The sequence below is a fragment of the Hippoglossus hippoglossus genome, chromosome 24 (assembly GCF_009819705.1).
Source record: "Hippoglossus hippoglossus isolate fHipHip1 chromosome 24, fHipHip1.pri, whole genome shotgun sequence".
Classification (NCBI taxonomy): domain Eukaryota; kingdom Metazoa; phylum Chordata; class Actinopteri; order Pleuronectiformes; family Pleuronectidae; genus Hippoglossus; species Hippoglossus hippoglossus.
Window position 1 is genome coordinate 8,618,036 of NC_047174.1, and position 21,183 is coordinate 8,639,218.

Below are 21,183 nucleotides of genomic sequence, written 5' to 3' on the forward strand. Positions count from 1 at the left end.
GGCAGTTATTCCCAATGCCTCTGACAGATGACCTCAGTCTCATCTGACTTAGTTTAGCTTTGCTTCGCTCAGCTGTCGTGTGTAGGTTTGCTTTGAGGGGGAATTAAAATCATCTAATTAGGACAACAATGAAGAGTTAGCCCGTGGGATGGTGCTTAGTGGTGTCTAATAGGTTTGGTTCTGCGTACTGTTAACTGGTTGATTGTCTCAACGTCGATTTTGATTGAGATAATGAGTTGGTGTCGCATGGTAATTATTGTGTTCATGAGAGAAACGCAAAGTTGGTGGATGTGGATTTGTGTGCGTGTGCGTGTGCGTGTGTGTGTGTGTGTATCCAGGAAACATTGTTTATTTTATTTTATTTATTGCTGAATTTATATTATTGTTACTTTCCTATTAAATAGCTATATAATATTTGTATTGTTCTCCATTATTTACTTAAGTGTTTCATGTGTTATTTGTTTTTACTTTTTATCGTCTTTTTATCTTATTGTTTAATTCTACTTTATTACTTTTACATTTTTAATTGTTATTTATTTGAAATGTCCTTTTACTTTTGATATCTTTTCACCTCATATGACCGAAATGGATTTGTCATGTATCGCTTGTGAAATCTTGCACTGACTTTAAACAGGTCAGGAAAATATGTATAATGTGCTCATTGTCTTTCTCTCTATCATCACACACTTTGTAAACATATTGTATATCTACGACCTGTTCCACAGGGAACCTGACAAAACGGCAATAACTTGTCATCTTCCCCTCTTTTCCCCACAGTGTCTCTCCAGGACATCACCATGAGAAAGGCGTTCAGGAGTTCCACTATTCAGGACCAGCAGCTTTTCGACCGCACGTCGCTGCCCATCCCTCTGCAGGAGACCTTCGAGACCTGCGAGCAGCCGCCGCCCCTCAACATCCTCTCGCCCTACAGGTCTGGATTCACTTCTCTACTATATGCTCAAATTACATCAGAACGTACATTTAACTTATTATAGAAGATGGTGGATGGTGATGATGGAGCCCAGCATGATAGTAACTGATCGTTAGGCGAATTAGTACGTTTCCACACCGTCTTTCAAATGGAAATACTAAATTAGTATTTAATGGATTGGCACAAAGACAGAATGATTACTCCCCAGTGTTCAGCTAAACGGCCTTGAATTATTTTTTAACCGAGCTTTAGTGTTATATTTCTGACAGCAACTTTAAAAGCTTTTTATTAAGCACAGCCTCGATGGTGACAATGATGGACCACACACGGATGATAAAGACAAACTTAAGATGGGCTCAGACCACAGGAATTTGGGGCCGATTTAACCCAACTTGGGTCGCTGCCTCTGGAACGATTATGTTGATAATAACCTGAAGTAGCGTGGGCGTGTTTAAGATGATAGAGAACAACTGTGAAGATTCTTCTTATGTTTAGGATGCAACCAGATTTCAAAATCTGTTAGGTTTTTAAAACTCTACTTTGAGGAAATTTGACTTGATATAGAACAGGCCGACTTTCTCTCTTGGCTCCTGAGGTTGAGCCGGGCAGGCAGAGTGATACATGTGAAGATGAATAATCCATAAAAAGCTCTGCTGCCCACTGAGACCAGCACTCCCTCCCTTTTTTATCCCTCTGCTTTCTCACCCTGCTGTTTTCTCACCTCACTCCTTTTTTACACTCTCACTTCAATTATTCTTTTTCCACCCCAAGCGTCTTACGTGACCCTTAATACTGTCGCCCTGACCAAGCCTGTTAAAGAAGGTTTCAGCCCAAAGCAGTCTCTTTATTTTCTGTGTGTGTTACACAGGCACTGTAAGGAGACAGGTGCAGGTGTAGGCTGTTTTATTCTGTTGTGTTTTTAACCTCGACACGGCCTCAACCAAACAAAAAGCAAGTGGGGTTGTTTTTCTCACTGAATGTATCTCCCAACCATCTTCTAAATGTTTGGTGCAATGCTTGTTGAATTTGAATTAGATATAAAAAATGTACATCTTAAGCCGGCTTGAATTTCTCATTTATATATCATATTAGCAGCACTTTGTCTATCACACATCACACAGCCATCAGGGGCAATTTGGGGGTCAGTGTCTTGCCCAAGGACACTTCATCACGGGGAGAGGAGAAGTTGGGGATCAAACTACAGAGATGATAAAAGCAATACAGATCATCTACCATTCCACCACACCACTGGTGTTCAAGGATATTTTCTTGTTAGCAGACGACCCGTTCTACCTCCTGAACCACAGCTGCTCGTGGATTAAGCACTAGAACTATATTCAATGTAACACAAAGTTCTTTACATAATAAAAGCAATAAAAACATCTCCCCCATCCATGCACAGATTAAAACAATATTAACAAGAACTGAGGTAAATGCTATCGCAAATCTCATACATTTGTTGTAAGGAAACCAAATAATAATGAATACATAATGAATTGAATTAGTTAATCTGGCAATATTTTATTAAGTTATCTTTGGTTAATGACCTATAATAATATAATTCCACAATAGTTGGCTGTCACAATTAATTTGTCAGACAAACTATCCACATCCCCAAAACAGTCACTTGCATATTAAACATGTAACATGGAACATGGACAAATCTAATTTTGACAGTTTAGAAACAATGAATCGATCATAATTGTTGCAGCAAATCTTCTGTCGGCTAATTAATTGATTAACATATCTGCTGTAATTAGTAATTTGCCAGACGCAGAACATTCATACACAGCAAATCATCACCAGATAAACAAAATGTCGTGACGTGACATATTCTGCTCGTTTGGTGTTTCTATGAGGAAGTAATGAATTTCAGTTTCCTCTTCATTCGGTACCGACTGCAGAGCTGATTTGTTCCTCTGCACTGAATGGCTGATTAGGATTATCACGGACGACCATTACATCCTTATGATTCATAATTTATAAAATACCGCTCTTTGATCTTTTCAGTTGCTTCTCCATTCATTCTCTCCCTGTCGTGCAGCCTCATGATTCTTTTCTTCTCATTTTATTCTCCCCATTCGTCTCTCTCCTCTCCTCAGGCTCCGACTTCCACACTTAGCTTCTGTGTTCTCTCCCTCACTCTCTCACACACACACACACACACACACACACACACACACACACACACACACACACACACCAACACACACCTCAAACACACACAGAGCGACTACCATGCATAATTATATGCACCAACCCTCAAATACTACCCGCAGTGTGCGCACATACACACACTACAGCGACTGTATCTCCTCCCTTGCCTTATCCAATTGTTTGATTCTGTTTTCTTTCCCTTTGTTGTGTGGCATATCATTAAACTTTCCACTCTTGCTGTTTGAAGCTTTTCCTTTTCATGCTCTTGTGTTCTTGCTCCTATCGCTGTCATCATCAAATAATTGCCTCCCGTAGCTTGGCAGCTGCACCATGAGTTCAAGTTTGGGCTCACAGTGAAATTTAGACCAGGATTAGGAGGCTAGAAATTCGGTTCGGTTCAGAGCTCAGCTTTTAAGACAGTTTTTGGTTAATGCATAACTTTTGTTTAAACATGTTTATCTCGGGGGTTGTTAAACATCCTTGGCTAATTAAGGTAGCCTAACTTTTGCTGCAGCCGGGATCACTTGATCATGATTGGACCCAAAAAGTCACGTAACACATGCAGATGGAAGACAATAAAATAGCTAACATGTGTGCGAGAATAAAGTCATAATATTACAAGATTAATGAAATTTAATGTGAATAATGTTGTAACATTACAAGAATAAAGGAACATTCGCTAGGAAATAAGCTTGCTCGTCGGAGATCCACTCCTCCTTGATCCAAAACCTCAATTATCAATCTCATCGTTTTGTGAGGAACTACGATCCCTGTTGAATATCATGCAGATGTAACCAATGATAACCTCTCACTCGATGACTACCAAACATTTCCTCCACGCCTGTGTGGTTCTTTCTATGGATCAGATACAGTTTGTTGCACAATATTTCCGGTACTTATGATAATGTGGTCCTGATGAGCCAACATTTTGTATTTTATTATTTGTGAAACCTACACTAAAAGTAAAACTTAACAAGATGCTCCACTTACCTGGTTTTAACATAGCTGACTGGCTGATTTTATGATATCCCCCCCTAAAATGGCACGTAGCCTAAAGTTATGACAAATTTTTCATAATATCACAACTTTATTCTTATAATATTGTGACTTAAGTCTCGCTATTTTATGCTCAAAATCTCCTTTTCCCTATCACTAAATGAGTTTTGGAACATGAGCAAAGACCAGATTGTGAATGTTTGAATCCCAGTTTCAGTTTCATTAGCTATATCCTTAGTCAGGACGCACAACATACTCCTTTGTGTTGTTTTGAAGCTTAAAGGGGGAGTTGTAATGTAATGTAATAATGTGGAAATGAAGACATTTATACTGAGAAGGACGAGAACATCAGCAGGGCAATTTACAAGGCTCATCCCCCTGTTGATAGGAAATGACATTTCCAGGCAGCGTGTATGGGCGTTTGTGTACGATCATTTCCTTGTCGAGGGGGACCTTTGGATGTGATAACTACCTGCTTGTTTTTATCGTTTGCCTCCCTATCATCACCGCGCCGCTCCCTCCACTGATCACCATCCACAAAGACCTCTGTAATGAGAGTGAGGAAGACAAATGAGAGAGAATGAGCGATAATGCAGGACATTAGCTAGATGTGATTTGTTGAAAGAAAAGCAAGGGCAGGAGAAACGTGAGGATTTTTAAACACGTCTCTTGCCCTCTGTTTTTCTGTTGAACCTGCAGTATCTGCCTTGTGCATTTTAAGAGACAAAGTAAAATATTTATTTTTGTTAAGAAGGAAATGCCTATTTGTAAGTTTCCTATTGTCCTTTTTGAGCGATTAAAACAATTAGTTGATTAATACATTAGTTAGTCAGCAACATTAAGTTGAATAGTAAAATATGCTGTATTACTAAAACTGTAATAAAATAAAACTGAAATCAAAGTTTGTATTATCTTTAGCTGTAGCTAGCAATTATTTTCCATATGGGTTATTATCTATAACCAATTAATAACTTTGTCAATTAACAGATTGACTGTTCACAATAGTTCAAATTAGCTGGTCAGTTTACTACAATGTAAAGAAATGCAGCAAATATTCATATTTATAACCGTATTCATATTTGTAGTCCTATACCCCTATAATTCTAACTTGATGTTATTTTTAGCTGTTGTTCAAGCAAAGAGTAATAGAACATCAACCAAAATGTGACGTGTTCCCTTTTTCTCATCCACAGGGACGATGGGAAGGAGGGCCTGAAGTTCTACACCAATCCATCCTACTTCTTCGACCTGTGGAGAGAAAAGATGCTGCAGGACACAGAGGACAAGAGGAAGGAGAGGAGGAAACAGAAGGTAAGTCTCGAAAATTACGAGCACAGGGACCCGGCAGCGAACATCTGACTTTCTCTGATCGGCATCAGTCCAGGCTGTCGTCGACTCCTTTATCTGAAAAAAAATAAAAAGAGGTGTTTATGTGGGTTATGGTGGGTAGTGGGCAGATACCCAAACACCCACTGGTGTATCCTGCTCGAACAAACTGAGTCACTGGTAGATCTACAGGCCTGGCTTCACACCATGTTGACTAATGCATTAATTAGCCACCACTCACAGATTAATCAAGTCTTCCTCGAGTCAGCCCTCCTAGTTATTACTTGTGTGATCATTACATCTAATTAATGGGAGCATCTGCTGTTCAATGTGCGTCATCTCTCTGCCTCTGCACAAACACAAACACACACACACGCACACACACAGCCTCGAGAGGAAGATCTGTACACATGCGCGTAGTCTGATGAGCTTGTGTATGTTTAATTTTGATTAACGCAGACACACTCCAATTAAATGAAAGAGCTCTTTTGCATCCATACGCCGCTGCTCGAACTCATCAGATGCAAAGCTCCGAGCCACCCCTCTTACTCAAAAGAGAGGGGTTTCCCACCCTCGGTACCAGGAGCTCTAATCAGCACCAGCTTGCATTTCCTTGCGTGGGAAGCAGGACGTGCTCCACACTCTCGGCTCCCGCGCAGTCAATCAAAGCTTATTACAGTCATGTCAATGAGGAATAAGGAGAGTGATTTTTTTCCCGCGGAGGGTTCATGTAAATGAGGAGGATATAATTTGCTGGTTATGAGGTTTTTAATGATTGTGGGAATGGTGCAGAGAGAACAAAAGGGCGAGTTCAGCCATGAATTAGTTGGTGAGGAGCTAATGATGTTTATATGTTGTGGTTTTTGTATTTGCCAGCTTCATAACAGGAAAATAAACACATATGGATTTTTTTTAGAAACGTAAAACGAAACACAAAGCTCATTTGTAACGATAGACAGACTTTACTTGCAGCAGAGGGTTAGCTTGATATGGCCGGTTGTAGCCCGAGCTCAGTCCACTCATTTCGTTCTAATTAAAGCCCCGGGTGGGCTCGGCTCGTAAAGCCTTGTTCATTTCCCTCCTCACCACACTGGCAGTCAGACGGGCCCCATGGACAGACCTAGAAGACATTCGCAGGGAGAGTGGGATGGATTAGAGGGATTACGCACACATATTTCTTGGTTTGTGTAACCATCACGGTGGATAAATGGTCTGAATGAGGATTGGGGTAAATACAGTGTGGAGACGTTGTGTGTGTTTGTTTGTGTGTGTGTGGGGAGCATGCAGAATCAGTCACTAACAGGGCGAGAGGTGGAAAATAAGAATTCTTACACATACACACTCAAATGGGTGAAATTTAGTGTGTCGAGCATTGATAGATTTTCACTTAATCAGCTCATCGTCTGTTTCTACCACATCATCGTTATGTGCCAGAGTCACAGTCTGTGTGTGTGTGTGTGTGTGTGTGTGTGTGTGTGTGTTTGTACTCGTATTTGTTACCTCTTTGGGACCTTTCCCAGTGTAAACACTGACCTAGTCAGGACCAGTGGGCCTCATGGGGACAAAAGCTCAGTCCTAATGATGCTAAATGTAATTTCTGGGGTCCTGGTTAAGTTTAAGGTAAGGAATGAATTGCTCATGGTTAAGGTTAGGGATACGGTTTTGATTAGGCTGTACACAATGAATGAAAATAAATGTCCTTAAAAGTATAGCTGTGCAAACCTGTGTGTGTGTGTGTTTGTGTGTGTGTGTGTGTACATGCCTGTGTGTTGCTGTAATTACCTTTGTGCTCCACCTTATTATTTCACCAGTTGATTATAGACATCATATTTTCAGCTTAAACCTTTCCAACATACGCATTGACAATGATCCAAATCCACCATGATCTGAGATGCCGCTGCAGCGTTGAGGACCTGACAGGCCAGTCAGTCAGTGTAAAGCTGTCTGAGATTGGCTGCCAAAACATTTTGTGCCTGACAATTTTCCAGCTATCTCTGACTTTTTCTCCTCCCTATTGCCGGTTGTTCAGTCTCCACTCTAACTCTGTCACTCCCTGCTTTTTTTGCAACTTTATATTATATTAGAGTTATGGCTGTGAACATCCTAATTCCTAATCCTAATTAGAAGATTTTAAGTTATTAATAAATAAATACAAAGGTACACAAACAACTGGTAAACATGCTCATGAAGAGTCTGACATATTTAATATATTTAATAAAGAGAAAAGCTTCACATAACTGACTTTTAAATGTTTCTCAAATTACTTCACCCATTGAGGCTATTGAAAAAGTAAAGGAGGTTTAGATGCTATTCATTGTGGCAGCAATTCAGGTCCAAGTTTCTTCTTACACTGCAGCAAATCAAATATTTAAGCTTTGGGTGTTGAAGGAGCAGCTTGAATGACTCAATAAATTAAGTGGCAATGAGGATATTTATTATAGCGAGTTATTACTCATATAGTTGGATGGGTAATAATTCTTTCAACAGATTTATTCACCTCAAATAAATCCAGCCTTTAAGCGACCTTAACATTTCGTCTTGTATCTTTACGTCCATCTATATATTTTACAGCAAATAGAAAAATCTATGTTTAAGATCAAATTTCTTAATTGTGTATAATATATGCTGTGATGGGGAGAAAACCCAAAGTGATCAAAGTTGCATGATTAAAAGTCTGGTCTGAGTTGGAAGTTAAAATTTAAAAGTATCGAAGAAGCTACTCAAATGTTGGCAGTGAAGAGAGACCGCACTGCAATTTATTTCTCCATTGCAAAATTAGAGACCTGGAAATTGGCACCCGACATTAAAAAAGCTCAGACTAGTGAGATCACCATTGTTTGTCTGAAGAGGAGGAATTTCAGCACTCGTGCCTTCGCGTCATCTTATCCAATTAGTCAAAAGTCAAAAGTTAGTCAGAAGCCACATTTACAAGTGGGAGGTTTCCAAAGCGGCACACATCGGTTAGCTGATAAACGAAGAGCAGCCCAGGGTAGAGAGAGTCGGGGAAAAGAAACCTGCAGCGTCTTAATCTCATTAGCTCCTGTTTTAGCTTCGGCCTCAGTGGATTAGCAGTAGACTATATGTGCTGAGCCGGTCAGAGGGAGACAGGCGGAGAGAGAGTGAGAGTCCCAGAGATACATGAAGGACAAAAAAGGAGAGAGAGCGAAAGCGAGGAAGTCGTTTAGAGGAACAGAACATCACTGCCTCTCTTTGAGATCAGTCAACACGACATCAAGGTTCGTCTCCAGCGTTTTGAGTCCCCTGTGGAGAATTCCCTTTGGCTCCTCCTCTCTCATTACAGCGCTCACAGGCATCTTAATACTGACATTAAAGTCTCGGGCAGTTTATTATATATATATACCAAAGCAGGAATAAAAGCTTTGTAAATTTGTCCCTAGCTAGTACGCATCACTGCCAGTCCTCATTAAAATCTGCAGGCGTCCAACGTGAAAGGATAATAGGACAGCTTGTTCAGGTGACAAGGCTGTTTAAAAACTCAATCCTGCATTGTGACAGGTGAAGAAACGTTCCTGACTTCATTCCAAATGATAATAAAAGGACGAGATAATTAAAGTTCACAAACCAACAAAGACAAAAAGCCTCTTTGTTAATTTATAAACTGCTGAGAGGGAAACTTCTTGTGAACATGCTCAGGTTTTGTTCCTAGAATTAAGGAAGCCAAAATGTCTCCTGAGCCTAAAAAACCCTGTGAAAATAATTACAGAATTTTCCCGACTTTCCTCAGACTGTTGAATTTAGCTGTGATGATGGTCATGATTGCAGTTAGATTTTATATAGTAGCAAATTATCTGTAGAAAGATTGATTGCGTGTTTAAAGTTAGTTAGTTGATTGATTATGTTGTTTGAGTTCTTTCTGCTCATCAATAGAATATTATTATATTATTCTTATATATATACTGTATATATTAGTGTAAGGGATCCATGAACTCCAGTAGCAACAACTTGAATGACTTGTATTTGTGGACATTCAGAGTATACATAATATATCTCTATGCAAATAAACAGAGAAATGGATTTCATGTTAAATGTCGACATGCTGACATGATGCTCTGGCTGAATATTACACTAAGTACATCTTGTTTACAAAGATTACCATCATCCAGCAGCTGAATATGCATGCAGGCATATTAGCCTAGTCCACAGCACAGCTACAGTATGTACCAAGAATCCTTAATGGCTGTTTCTGACCTAAGAGAAGCTTGTTAATGACTGTGGCTGGAACAGCAGATTTTTGTTTTACTTAAACAGCAGATTTTTACACACGAGGACTGAGGAATATCCTGGATGCCACTGAGATTACACATGCAAACACCTCATTAAAGCAGCAATTTGCATGTTAGCAAAGTAAAGCATTTACAAACGATCTTCCTGGGCTCTATGCTTGTCTTGCGAAAGGGCCGAACATAAACCAGCTGCACAACAAAGGCAAAGATTCTGAGTGTGATAATCTGAATTGTGCGTGGACACAATGGGAGGACGTGCCGTGCCACGACTTTGAAGTCATTGTGGCATCTGTGCTAAAGGGCCTGAGTGATCTGGATGCTTTTCTCAAAGAGACGAGTATGAAACAGATCATCAGATTTAGATGGTGCAGTGTGTCAGATAGTTTCTTTTGAAGTAGAGATGTTCCAGTACCATTTTCCCTTCCTGATACTGATTCTGATACTAGACTCTTTTCAAAAGAATATACTTACGTAGAATAACGTTCAAATGCTCGTTAGAACTCGTTAGTTCACGTTCAAGAATGAACGCGATGGAGGACCATGGTTTGGAAATAACAATTAATGACTGATTTAGATTAAAATTTACAAATTGATATGAAACCAATTGAAAACAGTGCATTTACAAGAATATTCTATCACGAGTACATGAACTTGTCAACAGAAGAAAAAATGAGAACGACAGAGAGCTCCCTGTACACGCGTTTACAGCTTCGACACAATTTATATGTCAATCAAACACAAATAAAATATAATGTCACCAATGTTAAGACAATGTGATCATGTGTGATATTCTATCATATAGCTTCCGTGGTAAATAGTGCCTTGCCAATGTCATGGAGTTTCACGTTTGTATAAATAAAGACTGCCCTCAGTATCTCTCCTCCTCTGACTTTGCTCCTCTCAACCTTTTCTCGATCCTGGCCTAACTCGATGCAGCTGGAAATGCCTTATCTTGTGTGTCCCAAGGGCCTTATAAGAGTCCTCTCTGAAACCCCTCCTCCCCTCCTCGGTACCCCAGAGGTAAGACCCCCCCCCTGCCCCCACCCACCCCCAATCCACCACATCTGTCGGAGCATCTGCTCCCAACGTGGCAGCCTGCAGCCCTCCACCCTCCACCCTTAACCGCTTCTGGTTTGCTCTGGACGAGTGAGCTTCCTTCCCGATACTAACAAACCCTCCAGTATTTCACTCTGTGTCTTGGCTACATCCCTGGAAACTTTGCTAATTGCTATTTTCATTCATTTCGGTCAGTCACGGTGTCTAAGCCGCACCTGTCTGCATTTTTAAAACCTCCTACCTGTGAATAACAGTTACTACAGGATACAGTAGAATAATAAATTTGGGACACAGCCATGGAGTAGATGCTTCACTAACAACAAGAAAACTAACGTGTCACATTTTAACTAATAACTGTTTTGAGCATTGGTTATGAGATAAGTGCACATTGCTTTGGAATGCGATCCCTCTTCGGATGCCCTGTTTGCTTCACTGGCATTGGTTGGGTTTGGATTTTTGAACTAACATCACATTCTGACATGTTTGCGAATAGATGTTTTCTTAATATGTCAACTGAATTGTCATTACAAAAACAAGTTACATATCATCTTTAAGACGTAAGAAGATCTGCTTCTCTGCTAACAAAGATTTCAAATCACTTTTGGCTTTAAAAAAGTGGAATGTTTACTTTCAATATTATAATCAAGTAGCTTGTGCAACATTCTCTAAATTCATTTGTTTTTTAAATAAATTTAATCTCGAGCTCAAGTTAAGTACAGCACAGGTGCGTACAGAATGGACCTGCAGCAGTAGAGGTGTGTGTGTGGTGTGAGGGGTTAGTGTTGTGGTCAGCAGTGTGGTGGTCCAGTGGTCGTTGGCCTCTGCGGGCCTCCCTGCGGGGGTCATTTACCCGCTCACACAGAAACAGTTCTGCTGAGTGTGTCACATTGAACATGCACTCAAAAAATACAGACGCTAACAAGAGCACACACTTACAGGTACACTCATACTGTACAACTGGGTACGAGTATGGGCTCAGACCTGCACATGAGAATACATTCTGTATATAACATAAATCTATAACTGCTGTATTACACAGTGCTTACACAGCAACTCCTCCTCTTGCCTTGGCCGTTCAGATGAAGGATGACGACCTAGCAGAGGCACAACCTCGAAAAATTAACTACATTTATAACGGCTGTGACAAACACATGCACACTAACACACACGCAGATGCACCGTCTCTCATTTTCTCTCATATACAAACAGTGCACCTCCCGCACTTGTTTACACTTTGCTATTTACCTTCAACGCGGACAGTTTTCACCCTCACATTGCTACAGTGAAGCCTTCACTCTGAAACACATGTTTGCCTGCTGGCCGCATGAATGTGTCAGGCTCTTTACCTGTGATTCTTTGCCCTTTTTTCGACCAAAATCCACATAATCCAGAATTTTATTTGGATCGGCACGAAATTACACACACCCATCGATACCAACCCCTAAATATGTCTGAACTTTTTCATTTAAATTAACACATAATTCTCTTCAACAACGAAAAATGCTCTTTCTTAAAATGTTAAAGAGTAGAAATCTAATTTGGGGACGCCCCCCTGTGATCCTGATCCATATAAAAATGTAATGGGTTCTTCCTTGACCCGTACATCAACCCTCCATCAAGTTTCTGAATAATACATTGAGCAGTTTTTGTGTAATCCTGCTAACTAATAGAGAAACACAGATGAAAACATTACCTCGTTGGCGGAGGTAATAAAAGCTATAAATCTCTCTGAGTAGCACATGCTCACTTATTTTACTGCTGATTGTCCTCTTTAATACTAATATTAAATATTGCTGAGGCACGATGCCCACAAACCTTTCAGGAAGTCAGAGGTTAATAGAAGTGAAACTAATCTTCCAAATGATACAGCAGACATGTAGCTGGATCTTAGAGGCTCTAATGTTTAGAAAATAGCAGAAGACAATAAGTAAAGATTGGGACGCAGCTTCTTCAGCCTCAGCAGGCATCAGGAGGCAGAGCTGCCTCAGGTTTGTCAGTTCAGATATATGTATGTGTTGGGGTAGCAGGGGATAAGGTCATTCATCAGGATCTGTGAGGGTGTGTGTGAGAGAGAGAGAGAGAGAGTGAGCACAGAGGCTTCCCCTCAGCCAATGCTCATCAGGGGTAATGGTCCATAATGAATAAGAACCTAATCAATGTACATTACCATTAGGATTTATTCCCCCACTCAATCTCAGCTGCCCGGCCACAACATCATATAGTCAAACCAGATGAGATGCTGTCCACAACCCATGTTGTGTTGAATCAGCCACCTGTCAGCCAGCTTGTTTAATTTAGAGTCTGGTGCGCGCACACACACACACACACACACACACACACACACACACACACACACACACACACACACACACACACACACACACACACACACACACACACACACACACACACACACACACACACACACACACACACACGTAAAGGGTAGACCACCCTGCAGGGTCTATGTGACATGAAAGAGATAGATGTCAGGTTGGTAATTCTATTTAACTTTTCCTTGCCTAGACGCATTTTAGGGGGAAATGATACACAACAAATGTGGTCTCCACGCAAACACACAATCTGCATGATGTGTCTACTGCTAGAACCATAATAACTGTTTGACTGCCTCAAGTCTGTCTCTCTCTCAACTACATGTCTGACAATATTCTCCATTTTTCTTCATGTCAACAAATACCACGAGAAGACCAGACTCACTTCAGCACTAAATGTGTTAATCCACCTCTCAAAATAGCCCCAAAAATGTAGTTTTTTACTACTTTTTGAAATCTAACTGGTTCAGGAAATGTTTCAGTAGTTTTTCCTCCATAATTGGTGATTTATTGACTTTTCAGTGGGCTGAAAGCTGAGTACCACAGGTCGGCAGCGTCACTAATTCGTTGCTGTTTTTGAGTCTTATCGTGGATTTGTTGACAAACTTGACATGAGGGAAAACAGAACAACACCATCCTTATTCCTAAAATATTCACCAATACAGGCAGATAATGTTTGTTGTTTTCAACTGAACTGTTTGTGTCGGTACTGCTGATTATTTTCTCATGTGAATGCATAATAAAGGAGGTTCAGGATTTATTCTCTTTCCTGAGTTAAAATCTGCTTTTTTATTATTCTGAGTTGACTCGCTCATGTGTGTGTTTGTTTTGTATGTCACTCTTCAGTATGTTGTTGTTGTTGTTGGATGCACACAGAGAAATACGCACCTTTGTAGTTTGTCCTTCCATTCCAGTGAGATCTCTCTCTTTCTACCTGCATCTTCTGTTTGCGCTCAGCTCTGTTCTTTCCCCGTGTGTATGTTTTTGGATGTGTGTGTGTTTGTGTGCGTGTGTTTGTGTGTGTGCACAGCTGTGTCCCACCTGTATTGTGACGTCCCCCGGAGCTGTGCACGCTGTCATTTTCTGTTTAACAGCACTTTTCTGTTCCCCTCTTTCCCTTTTGTCCCACTCACTCTCTGTTATTTCGTCCCTGTTGACGTGTGCAGCCGCGTTGCACTCAATCCTGTGCTGTGTTGATTTGTTGGAGTCCCGCCTCCCCTCACCCCCGGTGCTTCTCTTGTGGTTTTTGTTTTTTTTCTTGTAGTTGCAGGATCCCCGCATGTATGATCAGGTCTATAGGTACTTAGACCTTCCAGGGCAGGTATGTGACAATACAGCGATTATTTTTAAAAAGACTGTTGATGTGTGTGATTTCTGTCTTTTACAGGCCTGTGTGCTAAAAGTCAGTCATAATGAAGTGTGGGAGGTGGAGAGTGCTGTTGTTGTTTTAAAAAATTGTCACATTATTGACGTTTATACACACGATTAATGATTTGATTTGGCCAGTCACTGAGCACTATTATGTCATACTGTTCCCAAGCTTGTATGACATAATATTATTTTCTGTGAAGTGCTTTTGCTTTTAAATAACAGATTTTGTGAACTGTGTCATCAGAGCTGGTTCAGCACACTTATGAATTAGTTTTAGATGGATATGGCTGCCATGTAAAATGAAACTGTTTGGTGTTTACATGGATGAAGCAGCATCAGAAAAGAGTGTAAAAAAAAAACAGAGACATTAAAATTTTAGTTGAATTGTGTTTTTTGCTTTTTTTTTTACCTGATCTGACTCACATTTTCCTTTTGATAGTATGTAACCTAATCTGTTCTTTTCTCTCTCCTCCTCTCCCCCGTCACTCTGTTCTTCCTCTCCATCGTCACCATCGTCTCATTCTTGCCTCCACCAATCCCCGTCAACTCACCTCCACCAAAGATGAAGGCAATAGAGCGTCCGCCGGATTCGGAGAAGATACCGCGGGCGCCGCACGACCGTAAAAAGGAGTGGCAGAAACTGGCTCTGGGTGCGGAGCTGGCGCAGGACATCCCTGAAGACAAGCACAGAGAGGCCAACGGATCTGCAGGTTACCATAACAACAGGTATGTGGAGGTGGATGTCCAGTATGTATCGCATATCTCATAGTAGGAACTTAGCCCTGAACCATCAGAAATACTCAAACATACATTTAGGTCCAAAACATACAGGCGTCAAAGGATGTGAGTAATGTGCACATGGAAGCCACAGAGATACATGATATAACTTCATCTAAAATAACAATGAGCCTCAACAGCACTGATTGGTGAAACACATATTTATCAGCAAGACGCAATCACTCGATCTGCAAAAATAATAAATTGTGCCCACTCCATCTTACACCAATTTACACTTGGCTGGCACAGGGGAAATGCAGCCACAGCAAACTAATGATTAAGGTCCCTCGTAGCTGTGATTGCGTTTATTGTGCCTCAAAGCTCGGACGCCACTCATTCGCAATCATTTCTCTGCCAGTCAATGTGATTAATGAGCAACGGTTTCAGTGTCGTGAAAGTTGAAATCTTTTCTCCGAGCATAGGCGACGACGGATCTCAATATAGAATGAATCCCCCAGTATGTGATGTTCAAATAGCCACGGTGTGCGTGACGGACGATACCAGCAGCATCACCCCGGGGATTTTTTGTAGCACATTTGAATTCATTGTCATAAATAAAAAAAGTATGAAGAATTGGTGCAAAACACAGCACCACATCAAACTCATTTAAAAAGTCCGGATTTTCATTTCCACACTCATCGATACCAACATCCCAAGTATGTCAGACTTTTTCATCAATATTTACAGATAATTCTTTGGAGAAATCAACAAAAATGTAAAAAAAAATGTCAAAGAACGTGATTCAAAATTCCTGGATCTGCACCAGAATGAAATGAGTTCTTCCCTGAACCCATACCACATAACTTCCACCTAGTTTTTTATCTTGCAAACAAACAATCAAACACTGATGAAAACATAACCTCCTTGGCGAAGGTAATAATAGAAAGAAGCTGGAAGCTTTTGAAATAAAATATCTTTATTAGAGGTTGACTACACATCTAAGAAAAACACGTCTTTCTCGATTTAATAGGTTTCACTGGCTAGGAACAAATACACCAATGAGATTCTTTATATATTGTCAGTACTGTTGGGACCTGGACCTCTCAAAGAGGCAGTGAGGTGATTTCAAACATCACAGAGTTCAGATAAAAGGATAAAGATAAGAGGATAAAATGCAGTTCTGCTCTGCAAAATTATTAATTGGGACTCTTTTCCTCTGATTTTAACTGGAGGCCTTCTCTTCAGTCCTCTAAGTATTATTCTAATGAAACAATTCAAGGCAAACATGAGAGGAAAAGTCATTTTGGGGAAATTAGAAATTCTGGCTCTGTAAGAACCAAAAATTGCTGCACGCTGTTTCCAAGATATAGATAGATTTGATCTGAAAATGATGAGGACTGAAATAAATCGTGCACATGCGATCGTGTGCACAAGCCCCAAAAAGTATTAATAAGTTATAAACAGTTGGGAAACAGTGACAACAAGATTCAGAAGGACAAAACTTCATAGGTCTCAAAGACAAGTGAGAAAATGAAAGCGTACTTCTCTGCTCAGGGCTCCTCTGTACATGGAGCAAATGGACGGGCCCTTTTCGCTGGCGGCGCTGCCCTACACCCAGATGAACGAGCTGCTGAACCGCACCGGGGACAGAATGTATTCGCGGCCCCACGACCCTCCACCACCTCCTCCCATGCACCCACTGGGAGAGATCAAGCCACCCTCTGTGATCAGGTGGGACTAGAAACCCTCTACACACACACACACACACACACACACGCGTAACATCAGTCTAATGTAATCTTAGGGAGCTTAGTTAAATGCACTATGTGTTCACTCGCATCTACAAACCAGAAAGATGCTGCAGCTGCGACACAAAATCCTGCTCGTGTGGTTTTCCAAGCAGATTCAAATGTGAAGAATTATCTGTAAATACCATTTCACCTCGTCTCCGACTCACCGGCGCACACTTGCGATCCTGCTCATAATCAATTTAGCTGGTCTATTTATTTCTTTCTCGTACGGATCAATACTGAGTGGCATTCTATCACGTTTCTTATTGCCAAGTTTTTGTTTGAGGATTTTTTGCTGTTAGAACTGAACAGAAAAACACAGTGAAGAAGGGAAGAAGTGAAGAAGGGAAGAAGGGAACGATGGATGGATGGATGGATGGATGGATGGATGGATGGATGGATGGATGGATAGATGGAGGGAGTTTTGTCGATTGAAGACAACAGAAAAGGGAAAAGGCTCAGAGAGGGGCAGGATCAATAAAGTGTTAAGGCCACTGAGCGTATTAAAGGTTGTTTTTCTGCTGCATATGTCACCGTTTGAAGGAATGGAGAGATCAGAGGGTATGATTAAGGCTGCGGCTACGGCACCACAGAAACATCATCGATTTTCCTTGCTGAAGTCCTTGCAGCGTGCCATCTCCTTTTCTTAAAAACTCTTCATCCCCTGTTCTTAGTTTTCACTCCTTTTCCGATGTTACATTCTAGTGTCTCTTCTTTATTTCACCATCATCATGCCCTGTATCTCGTTTTCTCACTGCAGCATCAAGTGTGCTCGGAGGAAATACTCGACGCGTATTTTTTCCTCTTCTTCTCTTTCGCTCGCTGTGCTTTGTGTTGCAGTGTCCTCGGTTAGTAGCTCGATCCACCCACACAGCTTCAGCGTCAGTGAGCGGCCATAACTGATAACATTCGGTCCTTAGTGTAAAGAGGAAGACACACTTGGCGGCGACAGAGGAGATATCGGGCTGAAAGACACAACACTCACCCACTGAGGACCTGTTTAGAATCTGTGGAAATAAAGCAACAGCTCTCATTGTTATGAAGATGTTGCAGAAAATGTTGTTGCAAATTTCCCCATTGTGGGACTAATGAGGGATTATCTCATCTTATCTTAAGGAAGTTAAGATACGCTGACCTGAACCTTTTGACTCTTGTTATCATTATGTCCGTCTCTCTCTCTCCAGCTCCAGTTCGGGTTTTTCCGACAGCAGACCTCAGTCTCCGGCACGAACAGGAGGATTCAACTCCAACACTCCTCCTCCTCCGCCTCCACCTCTTCCCCCTCCGCCTCCGCCCTTACCCTCCTCAGGCATGCGGGGCACCCCTCCTCCTCCCATTCCTCCTCTACCAGTCCAGCAGCCCATGGCGATCCCACCTGCCCCTGCTCCCCTCCAGATTGCTCCGGGGGTGCTCCACCCGGCACCTCCGCCCGTGGCGCCTCCACTCCACTCCTCCTCCCCGGCTCGTCTCCAGCAGGTCCTGGACAAGGGCCCACCCATGAGCTTTGGTACCCATGCGGATGGCAACATCCTGCCTCCTCCCCCACCGCCTCCTCCTCTGCCTCTCCCCGGAGCGCGGAGCTCCTCGCCCTGTCTGTCAGGCCCGCCACCGGTGCCGGCCTTCCCCTCAGCAGGAGCCATGGCCTCACCCCACAACCTCCACGATTTGGGGTCCAAGAGGCACCATTCAGCCAGTCTACCGCCCATCAGCGATGCTCGCAGTGTCCTGTTGGAGGCCATCAGAAAAGGTGGGTCACGAGCTGCAGTTCATAAGTTGGAGAAATGCATCAAATCTATAAAATTACACTTGAAACAAGTATTAAAAGCATCAATTGATTGACAGATCTTTTAGAATGTCAAAAATCTCAAATGGCTCAGCGACTCAAATTTGAATGCCAACTGATTTTCTTAACTTCGTGTACGATAGTGAATTGAATAAATGTCACATGTGGCTGCGAGAGCTTTGAGAAATGAGAAAGACAGAACTTGTTTAGTCCTACTTAAGGTTTTCCGCTGATAAAATGGCTGTTTTTACATATTGAGACTCTTTCAGAACAAGTTTATACACTTACGTAATCCACGAAATAAGAACATCCAGTATCTCTCTTATTATCTTTGCTGCAGGCATACAGCTGCGAAAAGTGGAGGAGCAGCGAGAGCAAGAGGCTAAACACGAGCGAGTCGGCAACGACGTGGCCACCATCCTGTCCCGGCGCATTGCTGTGGAGTACTCCGACTCCGAGGACGAGTCCGAGTTTGACGAAGGAGACTGGATGGAGTGATGGCCGTCAGAGAGATGGGGGAAAAAATTAAAAGCAGCGGTGGCAGGAGAGGACAAAATTGTTCAGGTGCACCCACCTCCAAAAACCCTGCACCCCACACCTCGCCATCAGAGTCCTTACCACTCCGGAAAGAAGAGGAACGTCGTTGTTGCCCCATTTATCCCCTGTCGAAGTTTTTTATCTCGTCATATCTCTCGTCTCGTTGTGGATTGTGTTTGGAGGACAGTCTCCACATCGCCCTCGTCCGTCTTCTCGTGTTCCAAGAGAGATTCTTTTGCATTCATTCTTTTCTGCACTACAGGACCTTTTTTCAGCTGGATTTCTCCTGATGAAATCCCCCATGTTTACTATTGTTATACATGAAAATGACTTTTATTTTGAAGAACCACTTGTTTTTATTTCTTATCTGTACATCGACATAAAAAAAGATGAAAAAAAAAAATGAAGGCAAGTTCTCCGGTACAGTTTTGTCGCCTGGTGGCTGAACACGGCATTGAATGACTTCTGTTTTAGCTTCTTTTATTTACCTTTTCCTGCTGAAACGTTTGCAGTTTTAATAGGCCAGTAGTTTGCAGACACTGACCGCTACACCAGTGGTCGCTCAGTGTGAACACAAGCTGGGTTGTCTTTCGTTTTCTCTTGTTATCAGGACTGGTTTTACTACAAAGAACAAGCAAAAGATTGTGCTGGTATGTCAAAGGTCATAGAAGGATTGTTTTACGGTTGAAAATGAAGGGGAAGTAAATAGACGTCTTCGGCAACGTGTGTGCATTTCCATCCACTTACATCGAAAACATTACCCCAGGGAAATAAATGCCAAGAGATTGAGCTTTTCTTTTTTTTTTTTTCTGTCCAGGTTCTGAGGAGCCATGTATGCTCATGTTGACAAAAAGCAATGTCTATGACAAACACTGAGCCATCAGTTTGTAGGAAAAGGAGCCTCAAATCCTTCTCTTGCGTTATTAGCCACAGATATGGACACTGGAAGTGATGAGACGCTGTAGTTGTACATCAGAGTTCCTGCCTCTCTTATTGTTCCAGGTGAATATTCAGTGTGCAGAGGAAACACTTTGAGAAAGGTACCCACCAACCACTCGATACCACCAAAGGCAGCTCTTTCCTCAGATCCCCCCTTTACTGTGGACCCGCCCACTATCGAGAAGCCTTACCTCGTTCAGTCCCACAGCAGCAACTGTTGTTCAGAAGAAGAAATTAGGGCACGATCGCTCCCCCTTCAGGCCTAAAAGGAGGAGGACACGTCATGCCTTGTTGTGGCTCATTTCAAAGCAAATGTCTGCCATCTTTTTCCGTTCGTTCGTTCGTTCTTTCTTCTACTTGCCTTATTGTTCGTACAAAACGTATCGTTGAGTTGATGAATGTATTGTGCTGTTACTACTTACTTGCCTGCGCTTGTATGGATTTGCTGTTTCTATGTTTGGGAGTGGGGAGGGTGGATGGGGGGAGGGCAAAGGGACGGGGGTGGACAGTAACCCTGGTTTAAAAAAAAGAAAAAGATTAGATCAATACTGTAAACCATGTAACTTATGTAACTGTTGACTGTAACAGTTTGCTTGAATTAATAAAAATCTAATGTTATGTTTCAGCTCTACACGTTTGGGGTTTGTCGTGGAGCTGAGTTCATCTAAATAAGTTTGATTTGATTTGACACCAGCCTGGATTTTGCTCTTCAAAGCTTAAAATGTGTCTGTAGCTGGAAGAGTGCAGCTTCATAAACAGTTATCTGGCTCCTGACTTGTTAAACTCGACGGAATTTTACACAAGCTGCTGTCAGACATGCACTGATGTCCACATATTGTCCTGAAATGATCCAGAGGGGCTGCATGTGAGAACGTAAATGTCAGAGTCAGCTGCTGCAGATTTTTTAACGGAAACCTTTCCTGCCAGTTAAATATATCAGAGTGAGCCCATGTGATGATAAAGCAGGGATGTTTCTGGAAAAATTCACAGCGAGCGAGTGGGT

The 21,183-nt window shown here is 41.8% G+C and overlaps 1 protein-coding gene across 3 annotated transcripts in view; it reads left to right on the plus strand.

Annotated features, from left to right (window-relative positions):
* wasf1 (WASP family member 1) overlaps positions 1-19,775 on the plus strand; it is a 49,806-nt gene extending 30,031 nt beyond the window's left edge. The window contains exons 4-11 of one of the 3 annotated variants that reach the window (XM_034579837.1): positions 778-931; positions 5,278-5,395; positions 10,591-10,674; positions 14,308-14,364; positions 14,977-15,140; positions 16,686-16,862; positions 18,106-18,668; positions 19,045-19,775. In XM_034579837.1, coding sequence (XP_034435728.1) covers positions 778-931; positions 5,278-5,395; positions 10,591-10,674; positions 14,308-14,364; positions 14,977-15,140; positions 16,686-16,862; positions 18,106-18,668; positions 19,045-19,202 — 1,475 coding nt within the window. In that variant the 3' untranslated portion in view covers positions 19,203-19,775. The remainder of the gene's footprint in view (positions 1-777; positions 932-5,277; positions 5,396-10,590; positions 10,675-14,307; positions 14,365-14,976; positions 15,141-16,685; positions 16,863-18,105; positions 18,669-19,044) is intronic. The other 2 variants (XM_034579835.1, XM_034579836.1) reach the window with 2 other exon arrangements.
* The last annotated feature ends 1,408 nt before the right edge of the window (positions 19,776-21,183 follow it).